At 35.8% G+C, this 13640-nt stretch overlaps 1 protein-coding gene across 4 annotated transcripts in view; it reads right to left on the reverse strand.

Annotated features, from left to right (window-relative positions):
- VCL (vinculin) overlaps positions 1–13640 on the reverse strand; it is a 60177-nt gene that overhangs the window by 18039 nt on the left and 28498 nt on the right. For 2 of the 4 annotated variants that reach the window (XM_027649406.1, XM_027649404.1), the window contains exons 4-10: positions 12719–12827; positions 10971–11093; positions 10551–10711; positions 4685–4775; positions 3908–4055; positions 1788–1941; positions 605–780 (exon numbers count right to left, since the gene is read on the reverse strand). In XM_027649406.1, coding sequence (XP_027505207.1) covers positions 605–780; positions 1788–1941; positions 3908–4055; positions 4685–4775; positions 10551–10711; positions 10971–11093; positions 12719–12827 — 962 coding nt within the window. Of the gene's footprint in view, positions 1–604; positions 781–1787; positions 1942–3907; positions 4056–4684; positions 4779–10550; positions 10712–10970; positions 11094–12718; positions 12828–13640 lie in introns of all 4 variants that reach the window. The other 2 variants (XM_027649403.1, XM_027649405.1) reach the window with 1 other exon arrangement.

Below are 13640 nucleotides of genomic sequence, written 5' to 3' on the forward strand. Positions count from 1 at the left end.
CACATTTAGACCTGCAGCACCTAAAGCTCAAGAACAACTCAATTAGAGTATCTAACTAATGAAGCAAGAAAAATATTTATCTCCATATTGCAACTGGCCTTAGATGAATATCACAGTTCATACAATAACCATTTCTCCTCTTCCAGTCTCAAGCAACCTCTTTGTAGAACTGATACAGAACTATAATTTCTGTAAAAAGTCTTTTATACAGTTTGCAGTTACAGCTTAGAACACTGATGGAAGAGGTAGATATTCCACTTGGACATTCAGTAAACCACTTTGCAAAAAACAGCGATGACATCTGCCTGTATAAACAAACTTAAATTTCCCATTACCTCGTTGTTTTGACAGTACAAATGAGCTCACTTTTGGCTTCAGTTTGCTTGTCAAATATTCCACAGGCAGTAGAAAGAAAATATTTCTAGGTAATACATCTTCAGTTACTCTTTTTTTTCTTTTGAAGAAGCTAGTGCAAGCTAGGCTTTTTCTTTTATTTTACTCATCATTAATCCAATTAATCATCAATATTCTGATCTTGCTCAGCATTGTGAACGGAAGATGATAATAACTCAAATAAATGAATGGTGATAAAACTACTACGTACTGTCGTCGCAGATCTGACAACTTGGCTGTCAAAGCAGAGATTTCCCCCAAGGAACGAAGGATATCATCTCTTTCTTTAGGCTCCTCACATAGTTCTGCAACTTTCCTTGCTTCAGCCATAATTCCCCGGATATGTTCTTCTCCTTCACTGCCCCCGTTAGGATCTGCAAGCCAATTCTTAATACAAAGAAGTCGTGTACAGGTGAAGACAAACAATAATATTATTTCTATAGATGCTTTAAAAAAAACCCCACCAAATACCAATATGGCTTTCAAAATTTTATTTAAGAGAAAATACTTCTCAAAAGCAATTTCTGTTTATTAGATACCATGAAGTCACTCTATGGTCTGATAGTTTTCCTGTTTTGAAAAAGATGTCAAACAAGACAAGATCTACCCAAAGACTTTACATTCACTCTTTCCCCTCAACATTTGCCAACAATATTTTCAGAAGTAAAATTTAACTCATGCCTTTAGAGACTGACAATCTAGCTTTCAGAAAAAAAAGAAAACAGATCCTCCTGGGCTCACTGGGGCACACTTTATAGAGCTCTTCCTAAAGTGTTTCATTAGCATGTCATTTGATAAATATGTAATATTAACGTATCTTTATATATTGATAATTATATACAAATATACACATTTAGATAAGGTATATATAACATGTTCATCTAATCACCATCATAGTCATCACTGGGTAACAGACTGACCATTGAGGGATATATAGTTACAAAAATAAAGGGTCAATTAAAAGAAAATACAGTTTCATTAATATTTTTTCACTTTTGTCAGGAATATTAAGTTCTAAATCCTAGATTCCACTCTCAAAACAGAACCCAAAGAAAGGGCTCTAGTTTTATCCATAAGTCTGTGCAGTCTGAAACTCCTCTATTCTTTTCTTTAATAATATTAATTCATATGCAAATTCAGGGTGTTCCATAATTTTAATTTATTAATTTTTAGTAATGCCAAAAACGTTACCAGAAAAGGTCATGAACTGTAGCAAAACTCACAGCACGCTGTAAATTACTGAATTGAAGATTGTTCATTGTTAAAACAAGCACCCCTTAAATTTTATTCCGGTCAAGTTTTGTTTTGGAAACAACCACAGTAGTTCAGAATAACAGCTCTAACAGCAGTAACGTCATCACATTCTGAAGTATTTATTAAATCACTGGTGGTACCTGAGCAGCATCAATCTTCTTAGCAATTGCCTGCTTAGAGTTTGTCATGGCCTCCAGCTTGTGGGCTGCATTCTCCACTTTTGCAGTGAGCAAGTCCAGACCTTGGGACACCTGCTGTGCTTTCTGCATAGCCATGGGTGTGCCACCCTGTCCTCTGCTCAAGACAAAAAGAGCACCACAGATTCAGCTCAGGACTGAAAAAAGCTCTTTTCTAATGAAGAGGCAAAAAAAACTGCTTATGAGCACTCACAGCTATTATTGCCAGACATACAGTATTTAATCAGATTTTTCTCCCCCATAGAAAGCAAAAAATTACTGAGGAATAATATGACAACAAGAAGAGATAAAAACTAAGTTTATTTTCCCTATTTCAGAATGTGACATTTAGCATCCTCAGAAGAACAAACATTTTTTAAGTGTCACAAAATAAGGCTATTTATGGATACAGTTGCATTCAAGTACACCAGACAAAGCCTCTTATCTTCTCATTTATAGACTTGCAAAGGGTCAGAATCTGCAGGAGTTATGTCTCCCCACACCTAGGTGAGGACAGCAAGTCAGTAAGTGAAAATAAAATATCTTAGCTGCCTCAATCATTAGGAATTAGTAGATTAAAGGTTACAGGCTATTGGTAAGAGATCTTAAAATGTTGAGAAGGATACTAGCAAGACAAATTTACAGGGCTGTAGAAAACAATTTACAGCACTATCACTGTTTGTTCAAATGCTTAGGAGGTAGAAGCTGGATAGAAAGATTACTTAGATCCATATGCCTGAGTATGTTTGTTGCACTCTTCCAAAATCAGCCGACTACTGGAAAGCTTTGTTAACACGTGAACTTAACCAAACTCCTAACTTTTAAAAGACTACATTAAGTGGAAGGATGACAAGCTATTGAGATGTTGAGGTGTATTTACAGAGTCAGGCCAGAGTTTCAAAATATGTACCTTATTTTTCACAGGCTGAGTTGAAGTTATTTACATATTAAACCAGTATATAAACTAAATCATTTTTTAGTAAATCTAACTCCTGTCTCTTCCTTTACCTCCAAAAATTGTACATCATACAAAGCTGACACCAGCCACTGCTTTGGAAGAAGAATAAGAGTTTTGCCTATTTTCTAACACTGTGCAAAAACTGATGCAAAGCACATCTTAAATTCTCTCAGGGCAATCAACTGAGAATCCAAGAGATGATAAACTAAAACCAGCTTCTTATCCACTACCACTACTACAGCTAATATTCATCACTTCAATGACAATCTAACCTGTATTTCTGAATTTTGGCCTTTTTAGCCTTTATACAGCAAACTAACAACTCTTCCTGGAAACTATCTCAAGCTTGTGTACACATCATTGCAACACTTCAGAGCTGAGCAGTCTATGGATTTAAAGCGATAGCAGGGAATTCTTATTCTTGAAGTGACTCAAAACACAGCTCTCTAAATAATTTGCATTTGCTCACTTCTTGTACTTCACTGGGGCCTTAAATCCTTTTTTAAATTATTTTTTTAATTTTATTTTAAATAAAACACTCCTGACTTCTGTTGCTTTTTCAAACAGTTCGAAAGATTCATTAACATTAAGGAGAAACATTATACCAATTTACTATTACCTGTATCCTTAATGGATCACAATGAATAGCTTTCTGGGGTTTCTGGGTGTGGTATTTTTGCAGGGTGGGGAGCAGTGTTACAACAAAATAAAGAAAGCAATTTTAAAGCACTCTAGCTTAACAATTTACTACATTGATAAGCAGCTGAAAAATTCCTTATACTCAAAGGAAACACCTAAAGACTAGAATATTCAAGTATCTTACAGTAATTGGGGTATATCCTCTTTGGAGGACAGACTTCACAGTAGAGTTTAAAACTTCATTTCTGCCTAATTTGGAGGAAGGTAATGGGTTTGACATTAAGCAAACTCTGAATTATCTACCTGAGCAATTCTGATCATCACGTTATATAATGAACATTTCCCTTACTAAAACATACTGTTCAGAAAAGACCAAAGTAAAAAAAAAAAAAAGGCAAAATACAGATTAGGAAGTGACACAACTGCAAGTTCAGAAAAAACATTTTAATAGTACTGGAAAACTGTCCATTCAAAGTAATAGATTCACCTAGCTCGGAGGTCAGCCAGCTGGTCAGTCATCTGCCCCAGAGTTTTGCATGTTCCCAGAATCTCTCTGCGTTCTTTGCCTGCACACAGTTCTCCTGCTTTTCCAGCTTCATCAAGGATTTGCCTTATTGCTTGCTCCCCAGCATCCCCTAAGACACAGAGTCAGTCAGCACAACAAACAAGCCATTCCTTGACATGTACGAGTAAACTACTGAAGTCATCGTGTCCCAACACATTTAACTGCATTGGGTTCAGCTGGGAAAACACATTCATTGGAAAACCATGAGATAGACAGCAAAACCCAACAATTCACATCCAACTTTTACAACTCTATTATTTTGGCTTTGATTTCAGAGGAAGTCATTCTGATAAGGTCTTTCAAAGTCCAAATGGAAAGGCCTCTATCTATCTTTTTTTACTTTAAAGATACATACAAGGGCAAACCACTTATATAAGTAAAGATAATTGCAATTAGAGTATTTATGGTAGATTTTCATGTTAAAAATTTTACGTCAAGACTGAAAGAAAAACATGTCAAGAGATTCTGTTAGATAAATCTAAAGTTAGACAAATTTGAAAATAAAAAGGAGGAATTTTAAACATTACCAACGACTGCAATTAAGTACTGTTCAATAAAGGAATAAATACAGGTTCCTTCAGAATGATCCACTATGTATAGGTTAACAGTGCTTAAAGACAATTTTGCCTTAAACAATAGAAATATTAAGATCTTTAAAAATGAAAATACTTTATGCTGTTATTTTTTTTTTAATATTACCTGGAGGTGCATTTGGATCTCTCAGCCAACCTTTTGCCTGATTCATCTTTGAATCTATCAAGGCTAACGCTCTTTTCATGGCTTCAGTGTCCTTTACAAAAAAGAAACCACCAAAATGAATCTCAAAAAAAACCCCAAATGCACAAATAATCAACACAACCAAAGCAGATAAAGGTTCTATAAAGCAGAGTCTACTTACAGAAACACACTCATATACGCAGCTCAAAACCCACTTTCAAACTAGCAGGTCATAATCACTGCTTTCCAATTAGGACAGACATTTTCATTTCTCTCAAAATGCAGAAAATAAGCATGCAATTTTAGTGACTTTTCTATTCCTTCATTTATTAGTGTTTTAATTTCTGAAACTGGAGCTCTAATAAGCACACATCTTGGAGTTAGTTCCCTTTTTTCCTTACTGTACATCAGGGCATATAGAAAAGCTATGGAATTAGAGTAAACCTTTCAGAAATAAAAATTGGGAAGTGTATTTTACTACTTACTTCAGTGTAAGAGGCTGCACATTTGCATTTTTCACCTGTTCTGTTGCTTTAAGTCAAACAATTGCTGTTTGCAAAAAAATAGATTACCAGCTAATTCCTGAAATTCTCAGATATGGCATTTAATGCCTTCAGAGAGACACACATGTATTTACATGTGGTTGTTTTAAACTCTGAACTTTCTGACAGAAGCATCAAAGCTGCTGCTTGTTTCACTATTCTGCCACTGTTATCCAACACCTGACTCCAGGAGATAAAACCACCCAGTTCTGATTTCTCCACATACTCCGTTTATTATTCGTGTGCTATCTCTCCACTAGAGGCCACAAGTTTTCCATCTTACACAAATGGAAGGACAGTGAAAATAGAAACAAGTTCCTTAAGTAAAAAGTTGGAAAAAAGCCAAAATAGCTTTTTACCACACATGTCATTGAAATAATTTGAAATGGTTCTAACATCCTATGATTAGTATACAGATGATAAAAAGAAGCCTGGCTCTTGCCTTATTATCTGAATTTGACTGCCCACATCCAATTCGTATGAAGAAGAGCCAACAAGCATCAATGATCAGTATCTGGTATAGCATGTGGTATCCTGACAACACTAAAAAAATGCCACATTTCTGTGGAGTTGTTCATTCTGTGTGCTTAGTCTCAAAGACACAATACTGTAAACATTTTGGCATTTTTATTCAGGCATGTTGGTCAGTCAGCTGTTCATAAGGTGCTATAAGTCAGCAACCAACTTTCTAAACTGTCCTGCGACACTGCTGAGTATTTTTAAAGGCTCTTGAATCACAGCCTGAGAGACAGCACCAAAAGCAGAATTATTTTCAGATGGAGGATTGGTTCTCAGATCAAGAAACTGGATCTCAAATCTTAGTTGGGACCTCTTTGAAAAAATTTCAAAAAGGTAGGATATGTAGCTAAGGAGTGGGAGGCGGGCATGTTTTTTAGAAGCCATCTTCTCTATAGTTTGAGAACTGTGCATTTACTGTATGATAAGAGACAAGTAAATATTCATTAAAGATTTCAAATGTATATAGAAACCTTCCTACTTATTAAAGTAGGTGTTACAGTTTCCTATGTTTATTTATGGGCTGAAGCCACTTGACTTTAAAATGAATGGTGTACTGCAGGCCCATCTACCCAGAAACAATCTGAAACAAAGAACCCACTGAATTTTTAAAAAGGCAACAGATGTTGCTTATTGTGTTGATGAGATGATAGGTGTGGGCTGAGAAAAGGAGAGTGTTGGGAAAACTGTCTTTGCCCCTCCCTTTCCACTCACGCAGGCTTTTGTGTTGTCTCAGCTGCCTGCAGAGTTGCAGTTTCAGCAAAATTATACAGAAGCCTCTGACTCTAAAGTCTTCTTTCTGAGGAAAACATCATGATTATTTTAGATTTTACCCTCATGATTTGATAATGGCTAGAACTACCCAAGCAGTAACAGGATGCATCTGCCCTGTCATATGAAGGCTATATAACTGGATTGCTCTTCAGTGCTCTTGCTATCCCGTGTGCCTCCATACTCACATTTGCAAAACACTGTCTCCTTTCCCTATTTAAAAAAATCTGGTGAAATCCTAGTGTAGCAGTTGAAGTGTTCCAAGACAATTGAACTTAAAGCACCAATTTCCCATCTTCACAGCTCAGGGAATCTCTCTCAACTTCAGCTTCATGAGGAGTTTTTGTTGCAATAAGATGAGTAATACAAATAAAAAATTAGAATGCGTTGTTAACTAGGTTTGTTGACACTGCACTGCTGTTTCTGCAAGAGCTGTGTCTGGTGTCACATACTTGGCAAAGGAAAAGGTCTGGACTTGTCCACCAATTCAGGCTATTAAGCAGGAAGACAAAAGCAGAAATACTCAGTTTAAACAAACCACAGCAACTTGCTCAAGGTCTTACTGCTTAAAAGTGTCTTGGATCGTCCTGATTTCTCTACCTGTTTAAATATCTTGTTCCTTCCTAAAAAAGCAAATCTTGTTTAAAATTTAACTCTTTTGGGATTTACCAGCAGAATATCAGTTGCAAACAAGGAAAAAACCATCCAATAGCTAGGCTGCAAAAAAGTTGTTTTATCAGCAAAAATTGATTCATTTTCTCATCTCCCTGCAGTTCCCCTGTTGGCAAAAGGAATTTCATTAACAAAAGCAGCACTATTACTTTTTCAGGGAGATAAAAAACTTAATCAAGTTAAATAACTAGGGCAACACTGTCTGAAGGGTAAAGAGCAAGTTGGCTTTTTTTCAAAGTAGTTGCAAAAGCAAATAAGACCTTATTCAAGATACTTTTATGCATCACTTCTGCCACCACCAAGAATGTTGCACTTATTCATGGAGCAGGTGGTATTGGCTCTGCTTTGAAAAAGAACAAAATAAATCCAACTAAATGTAAAGCACAACCTCTGACTCAGTAAAGTGGTCTAGTCTAGGGATATCTGCATTTCATTACCAAAGAAGGCAATGTTGAAGGAAATAGGCAAAGCCAGCCTCCTGTCCTGGCAGGACAAATAGCTTAGTCACCATTCAGGGTTCAATCCTGCAAGATACCAGATACTTCTCAGCTTCTTACAACTTTTAACTCCTTCCATTTCTATGGAAATAGATGTTTGTATTGAGTATTACTTCAAAATTTATTTTAAAATAAACACTAAGAATATACAAGAGAAAACTCAATTCCTCTGTAAAATCAAAAATTCAATGAAAAAAGGTGCAAAGCTTTTAATGAATGAAAGAAATACAGATTTATTTTTTTCCCCAAGATTTTGTTAGAGAATGGTATTTCAATTCTAAAGCAGCATACTATTTTAAAAAATGCAGTGTTGGTACAAGTAGAGATTATTGGAATCCAGTAACAGTAACATACATTCTGGAGTCCAGAAGACCAACAAAATAGTTTACAAAAACCCCTACAGCTCTGGCTCCATACCTTGTTCATCATCCACTGACTCTAGACAGGCTGTGATACTTCAGTGTATAAACAATTCAAGATAGAATAATAAGCATAAAATTAACTCCAACATCAACAATAGCTTTATTACACAGCCAAAAAGTCAAGGCTGTGCATCTACAAACACCTTACTTTGCTCCAGAAAAACATGGGGAAAGTATCTTTCCCTTGACCACCAGCTGCAAAATGCGTGCAACAGTAACCTCAACTACAATTAAATAGCTCCTTCATCTCCCTTCCAGAAAAATAATGAGTAAGTCAACTGTTAAATATATATGCAAATACAGGATAAGGTCTGTAACACGAGGCCAGTAGCAAACTAGTTCCTGCTTCTTCATCCCACTGCATCTTTATATTCAAATGCTTTATCCTGACTGTTTGGTTAATCCCCAGTGTTACAGTTCCAAACCATCAGTGCACCTTAATTCAAAAACAAAATACAATTAAAAAGTTCTCACTTCAGAACATAATGATACTTTTATTATACTAGTCCACATAACATACTTACACATTAAGCATAATGACCAATATTTTCCATTAGGAAATATTGCTAATATGTCAAATGTTTTCTTAATGAAATCCTTTCTCAATCTTCCTCACTAGCAAGAAGAGTAAGAATTTCCTAAGGCTAAATTGCCAACTTTTTGCAAGAGACATTTTTCTTTACCACAAAAACTTCAAAATTTGTTGTGTGAAATAAAACTGTATTTGCATTTCACAAAATACAGCAAAGCTTAAATAAAAAAATAAAACTGAACTGAAAAAGTGCACGTACAAAACTGTAGTTTTAGGCCTAGACCTAAAGAACACGAACCATCTGAACTGAAGGAAGGTTGCTAGTAAAACATTATGGAATAGACAAAATTCCTGGTTTAATAAAGCTTTCTGGCCATGCAGAAAGCTCATTCCTGCATGACTGGATCCTTTATTTGCTGCTACAAAGACAAGTAACATAAATTAACACAGAAGCATTCAGCAAGAATGTGCTGTAAAATCTTGGCCTAACTCTAATCAGACTCAGAAAGACAGTCTTAATGCAGTTCAGCTTGCAATTACCATTCTCTTAGTGACAGCCAATTCCACAGACAGCTAGAGAGAGCTATTAAGATCCTTTTAAAACTTTGTGTGTACACACATAAGTACGGTGTCACAGCTGGCACACAAGAAGTTGAACAGCACACAGCACAAAAATCCCACATACATGCTTTCTTTGATTTTAGTACAAGGTCAAAGTGGAGGGTGTGGGAGAAAGCTTACCTTCTAAAGGTGAGAAAAGGGTAAGAAACAGGACAACAAAAACAAAGATGCATACAGTAGTCATAATAAGGAAGTGATAGTGACGAAATAACTCAAGAGGCAAACTAAAGGTCAAGTGCCAAACAACATAGGCCAAAGTGATTTTATGTCGAGGTTACATCAATGTTAGATTTCCTGCAAGATTGCATTTGCTAACCAGTCTGGCTTCAGGCCTCAATATATTCTTTAATGATACTTACTTTTTGCTCATAGCACTAACCCTTAAAAAAATCCCTTCAGCAATTTACTTTCAAGTGTTCAAAAAAAATTGGCATGAATTTCAGTTACACAGCTACATTTATTTGTAAGCCCATAGCACTTTTAGGATTTTGTCTGTCAGACCTGCTTTACAGTCTTCTAGACATTTCAGTATCTTCAGTATCACCTAAGAGCAGCGTTTAACTCCAGGTAAGTGGCTGTAGTCATTTACACAGTTTAACACTGATTTATAAAGAACCAATCCTGTCATATGCCAGCTTCACACACATCCTACTTATGCAGAAAGGCTGTTCAGTTTAACATATTTCTTTAAGACAAGGCAAACACTGAAAATTTACTCTTCTGTCCAGAATAAAACTAGGGCAGGGGGAAAAGGGGAAGGTGTTCAAGGAGGAATCTCCCAAAAATATACTAAAATTTCTCAACTCCAGGACTTTTGTACAAAGAATATGACAGCTTCCTATATTTTCTAGCAGCATCCAGAACAAAAATCTCATCCTCACTTATGAACACCTAGCTACAAAGTCGCTATATATAGGAAAAAATCCTTGTCTGAGAGGAATACACTATATTCTGGATTTCCTAATGATGCCAAAACTAAACTGAACAAATCTGTCTTCTGCTGGACCACTGAGTTGCTGTAAACTATTGAGCCACCTTCAAATGCCACACTTACTTCAGCTTCGCTTATTGAGAGAAAGCTAATTTTGAAAGACACATGAATATATTCATCTCTGAAGATATTCTTCAGCCTTGAAGAGGTTATATGATGTGATTACACGGTGTTACAAAACTGATGCACAAATAACATACTTCAACAATGTCAAAAGCATAAGTTTATAAGGGCAAACACAGATAAAAATTAAACATACATATAAATGTAGGTATGAAAAGTACCTTGCTTGCCCAGGCATCTTCATCCCAGGAAGTGAGTTGCAATACACGGATTATTTCATTTATCTCAGCACTCATTTTCTCTACTGTGAAATTGCGATTTTTCAAGGCCTCTTCTATTCCCTGGCTTTTAGAATTTTTTGTGGTTACAAAAATCTTCATAGCTGTGAAAATACCATAGATTAGAAAAAAGTACATGCAAGATCCAATCAGTGGTCAAGGTGACCACAGTACTTATATAGTACATTTTCTTTTGCATGGACCCTTTTATCTCAAAGAGATTGTAGTTTTAATACAAATAGCACAGTTATTTGCAATGAATGCAGAAGCAATGTCAAGGTTATTTTTAATCAACATAAGACATTGGAACTCTAGTTCAAAACAGTAATTCAGAGTGGCATTAGAAAACAAAGCAAAAAATACCTGAAATAAGTACTGGCAATAGCTCCTTCACAGTATTCATGGAGTTTACCAGCATAACTCTATGTTCCTGATGAGTTAATTCCTGTTGTCTCTCATCAATCATTTTGGCCATCTTTGTCATCCCTAAAGATTAAAGCAATTGAACATCACAACAGTTGAGTTTTCAAAACATGAACGAGGCACATGAAAACTGTATTGAAGTTTAAAACAATTTTTATATTAGCAGCTGTTACTTAAAGCACATTCCAGACACTTCAGAGAAGTCACTGATCCAAAATCTAGCCACTATGTAAAGCAGAATGGATTCCTCTAAATTCTTAATTTAAAATCCCACCAATAAAATTGGAAAATACTTGAAATTACTGTTTTAGGACACGAAGTCACTTCATGAATTCTGGAAGCTAATTTATGGAGTGGGGTTTTTTTCTCCTATTCTGTTAAGATGTGATCCATGCCTTAAGTGACAGAGAAAGGAAACATCAGGGTTTTGTTTGTTTGCCTTGAGGTTCTACCAGAGGTCAAGAACTGTATTTATTTATACTTCAGATCTGCTAGAAATATTTCAGTGCCCTAGAAGTAGGAAAAGAACTAAATTTATTTTAGAGCAGATCTATTTGCAATATCTAAGACTTGTGAAGTTTACTACACAGAACACATGGAAACTTCAGACAAAACTGCATAAAAATTTAAGATTAGTTAAATTGGTGCTGTTGTGGTCCTACTCTCTCTCCTACAGGGGACAAAACTGGAAGGAAGCTGTACATTCTTTGGCTCAATTACCTTTCTGTTGGTTAGCATCTTAATATAACACTGCTTTCATGACATCACTGAAAAGTAGCAGAATCCTCACACTGACAGCACAGAGACATGAGCTGTGCAGAACCACTTTGCCTTTCAAATGACAAAAGCCTAAACAGGTAATCATGTTCTCTCTACTTTCAGCATAAAACCTATAAACACTTTTTTGATTTTAACTGTAGCTGCAGATACTCCTGTTATTTATATAGTACTCACATTAATAGTTAAGTTCAGATGGCCATTATTATATCTAAAGGGAACAATGACTACAGGCATAAGTTTTGTGGGCATGGGCTGCAAGTGTTGAGCAGCATTCAGCTCAGGCAAAAACAGGGCTTCTATAGCATGCCAGAAGATACTTACTGATCACTTACACCGGTGATGGTGTGAGTTAACACACTGAAGTAACAAGTAATGAAGGAGCATCAAATAACAAAGAATTTCTCTAACAGCTGGGCTTTTGTGTTATACTGCAAGACAGCTATTTCTGCAACCTCATTAAGATGCTAATATATGACATGTACTTTTATACTCCAAGAAATTCCTACTAGGCCTAACTATCTCAGCTAGTACAGACATTTTATCAGTTTAATGGATTTTGTATCTGTGAGTGCTTAGTTACAGAGCTTTTTCCTTTCTTTTTTGTTTTACCCTTACTAATGCATGCTTACTTCCCTCACTGTGTAGAAAAAATATAGTACATATCATCCATGTGCCACATAAAATTTACCAACATTATTCTTCTGCATTCTTAAAGGAGAATGTGAATCAGTAAATAGTCATCATTCACCCTCTAGTTTAAAACTCTTTCCAACAGACACTTTCAAAGCAACTGCTCTATCATTGCCCAAATGCTCGAAACTCGGGTGAAGAAGGTACTGCATGGAAAACAAAGTAGTGGAAAGGACTATATTTAGTATATTTGTGAAATATATTGTAGCAAATCAAACCTGGCCCCAGATTCTTCGTGTATGTCACCAAATCCTCCATTGTCTCTACCACTTCTGCCACAGTCAGATATTCCAATATTCCTTTGCAGACACGGATGATTTTACGGACCTAAAAGAGGAACATTGCATTATTTGTTAGGTGAAGCTAAGTTACATTTGAATTAGAAATGCAAGCCCGTTATTAGACAGAATAGGTATAGCATTTGCTAACATGATGAATGTGGAATCACAAAGGTCTGAGATACTGAATAAGTTACCCAAAATATCATTACTTGAGTGCTGTAATGACAAGCCAATATTTAATCAGCTTTCCACTACTCAGAAATGCAAAATCCTGCTTCCAGTGTTTTCACTTTGTATGATAACTGAGGATAGCATTGAGAAAACAGGTTATAAAGAAGTGCATTTAGGTATGCTGGCATGCTCAAAGTTTTTCATTGCAATTTCATCAATAAAATATTTAACTGAAATCACAAAGCAAAACTACACAGAAAGCAGACTTCAAGCTTTTGGAGGAAATATTCACCACACAGTTTTACAGATGGATAAAACATTATCCAGCATTCCAGCAGGAAAGATAGATCCAAAATCTTAAGCTTTCCAGAAAAATCTATGAAGGCTGTACTTTACCTCTGGACCTCCACTTCAGCTTAACTTTTTCAGTTCCTACTTGATTCCAAAACAGAGTTCTCTGTCAGTTAATCTTCTAACCTCCTGAACCACATTATTTCTGACAACACCACAAACAATTCTTATTGAAGAATGAGTTAATGAACATTTGATTCGTATCAACTACATGCAGTGTTCAGTCCCTAGAATAGATCAAAATTTCCTCTGAAACTCATTTCAGTTTGTCCCAACATGAGTTCATATTCAAAGACAGTAGGACAGAGACATGCCAACTTCTGTATTTGTGACAAGT

The sequence above is a fragment of the Corapipo altera genome, unplaced genomic scaffold (assembly GCF_003945725.1).
Source record: "Corapipo altera isolate COAL_440 unplaced genomic scaffold, ASM394572v1 53, whole genome shotgun sequence".
Lineage (NCBI taxonomy): Eukaryota > Metazoa > Chordata > Aves > Passeriformes > Pipridae > Corapipo > Corapipo altera.